Source organism: Myxine glutinosa, chromosome 2, assembly GCF_964187855.1.
Source record: "Myxine glutinosa chromosome 2, kmMyxGlut1.1, whole genome shotgun sequence".
In the NCBI taxonomy this organism is placed as follows: domain Eukaryota; kingdom Metazoa; phylum Chordata; class Myxini; order Myxiniformes; family Myxinidae; genus Myxine; species Myxine glutinosa.
This window is the reverse complement of record NC_136262.1, coordinates 247,202,672-247,205,452: the sequence shown is the minus strand read 5'-3', so window position 1 is coordinate 247,205,452 and position 2,781 is coordinate 247,202,672. Positions and strand designations below refer to the sequence as shown.

Sequence of the window (2,781 nt, the reverse complement as noted above, 5' to 3'; positions counted from 1 at the left end):
AGGATAACACAGTTGGCGAAGTGTACGTCACTCTTCTGCCTCACAGTCTCACATCCTCGACTTTGTTTTAGGCTTTAGGTCTTTGGTTGTAATATTGATTATTGGGCTGACATGGTGGCCTAGACTAGAGGTACGGAGGTACGCATACTCGCCTCCAAGCTGTCCGGTCTGGGTTCGAATCCTGACCCAGTTATATAAACTGTTATCCAGAGTGAATCATTAAAGTGTGTGACGTCCCCCGGTTTCCTTAACGAAAAGTAGGCGAGCGAGCTATCGCCGGCACCATGAACAGATTCAAAATTGCTCCATTGGATCCACTGGTTGGACAGCTGGTCTGACTCCACCCACAACGACGTCATTAGTAGGAAGGCTGATCCCACCCACCGCCATTTTCATGCAGTTCAGGTTGAACACTGTCAAACTTGTTTACAATCACCATGCCCTACCACTCACTACATTGATAAAACATACACTTCCGGGAGCGCGCGAGACAGTGCTTCGTTACCTATACATCGCCCGCAAAAAGGGAGACTTTTCCGCGAAATCCCTTGATCAATTCCTACCTAGACCACTCCTGGGAAGGTAATGGCAAACCACCCAGTATAACCCTCGCCAAGAAACTGATACGGCAGCACTGACGCTCTCCAGGAACATCAATCAGAACGACTCGCCTGGGGTTCGAGTACCACTAACCTCTCAGCATCCGAGCGGACGCTCCAACCATTACGGTATCTTGATTGTTGGTGTAATACTAATAGGGGGCATATCTGATGCCGTTTTTAAAAACGTTTCCAGGTTCAAGATAATGTCATCTGACGTAAAATGATGTTGGTTTATCCCATAAGCATAGTACAACTGACGAGAAAAAAAACTCCTTCTTGTTGCCATGGACACCGAGCAGGCGGTACTCGGACAGCTCTGAATGGGTCTTTGCTTCCGCGCAGGCGCAGTGCCGTTGTACCTTTAGCCGGCGTCGGGTTGTTGGCGGAACGGTGCAACCCCGATCGTCGAAGTCTTCTTCCAAGGTGTGAGGACCGACCGGCAGTACAGGATGGTATCCTGGCTCATTTCACGCCTCGTTGTGTGAGTCGACCGTGCACACAATGGCCGCACCACACGGATCTCATTTCGGATTCTCTTTATGATTATATTCAAATTATTTACGGTTATATATATATAATAACATTTTAAATGTCAAGGCCGTTTTCACAATGCTGAGGTTTATTTCCTCGATTCATAAAGGACATTTAATCACATTGAGTTAGGTGCGGAATTTCCTTTTTGAATATGATTCATGAAGCCAATGGCGGTTTTAACGCAGTTTGTCCGTTTTCAACCGTCGATTCCTCTTGACCTGGAGGATACAAACAAAGTGTTCATAACTTAACTGGATCGGAGTTCAAAGGGAAAATAATGTGACGTTGTACGTATTCAGAGGTTCCAAATCTCGAGGTAATAAGACATCACATCAGGTGATGCTACTGTCATGGAGGAATGGACCAACCCACCGACTAAACTTGTTTTGATAAACTTTACTTATCTCATTTCCCACCTGTTTGCTAAACGATTGTTCACTGGTCTTGGTAAACACAAAATGCTTAATGTTTGCATCAGTTTAGTCAATACCTTCGAGTTTTCAGCTCATGAAGATCTCAACCCACCACCCAGCAACCCACCACCCAGCAACCAACCACCCAGCAACCTACCACCCAGCAACCAACCACCCAGCAACCTACCACCCAGTAACCTCCCACCTAGCAACTTACCACCCAGCAACCTACCACCCAGCAACCTACCACCCAGCAACCTACCACCCAGCAACCTACCACCCAGCAACCAACCACCCAGCAACCTACCACCCAGTAACCTCCCACCTAGCAACTTACCACCCAGCAACCTACCACCCAGCAACCTACCACCCAGCAACCTACCACCCAGCAACCTACCACCCAGCAACCTACCACCCAGCAACCTCCCACCAAGCAACCTACCACCCAGCAACCTACCACCCAGCAACCTACCACCCAGCAACCTCCCACCCAGCAACCTACCACCCAGCAACCTACCACCCAGCAATCTACCACCCAGCAACCTACCACCCAGCAACCTACCACCCAGCAACCAACCACCCAGCAACATACCACCTAGCAACCTGCCACCTAGCAACCAACCACCCAGTAACCAACCACCCAGCAACCAACCACCCAGCAACCAACCACCCAGCAACCTATCACCCAGCAACCAACCACCTAGCAACCTACCACCCAGCAACCAACCACCCAGTAACCAACCACCCAGCAACCTATCACCCAGCAACCAACCACCTAGCAACCTACCACCTAGCAACCTACCACCCAGCAACCAACCACCCAGCAACCAACCACCCAGCAACAAACCACCTAGCAACCTACCACCCAGCAACCTACCACCTCGCAACCTACCACCTAGCAACCTACCATCGAACAACCTACCACCCAGCAACCTACCACCCAACAACCTACCACCCAGCAACCTACCACCCAGCAACCTACCACCCAGCAACATACCACCTCGCAACCTGCCACCTAGCAACCTGCCACCTAGCAACCTGCCACCTAGCAACCTACCACCTAGCAACCTACCACCTAGCAACCTACCACCCAACAACCTACCACCCAGCAACCTACCACCCAGCAACCTACCACCCAGCAACATACCACCTCGCAACCTGCCACCGAGCAACCTACCACCAAGCAATCTACCACCCAGAAATATACCACCTAGCAACCTACCACCTAGCAA

At 50.4% G+C, this 2,781-nt stretch overlaps 1 protein-coding gene across 2 annotated transcripts in view; it reads left to right on the top strand.

The window, feature by feature from the left end:
- The first annotated feature begins 478 nt into the window (after positions 1-478).
- LOC137420683 (receptor expression-enhancing protein 1) overlaps positions 479-2,781 on the top strand; it is a 75,679-nt gene continuing 73,376 nt past the window's right edge. Inside the window, exons 1-2 of one of the 2 annotated variants that reach the window (XM_068105948.2) lie at positions 479-728; positions 945-1,083. In XM_068105948.2, coding sequence (XP_067962049.1) covers positions 1,052-1,083 — 32 coding nt within the window. In that variant the 5' untranslated portion in view covers positions 479-728; positions 945-1,051. Of the gene's footprint in view, positions 729-944; positions 1,084-2,781 lie in introns of those variants that run through there. The other variant, XM_068105947.2, reaches the window with a different exon arrangement.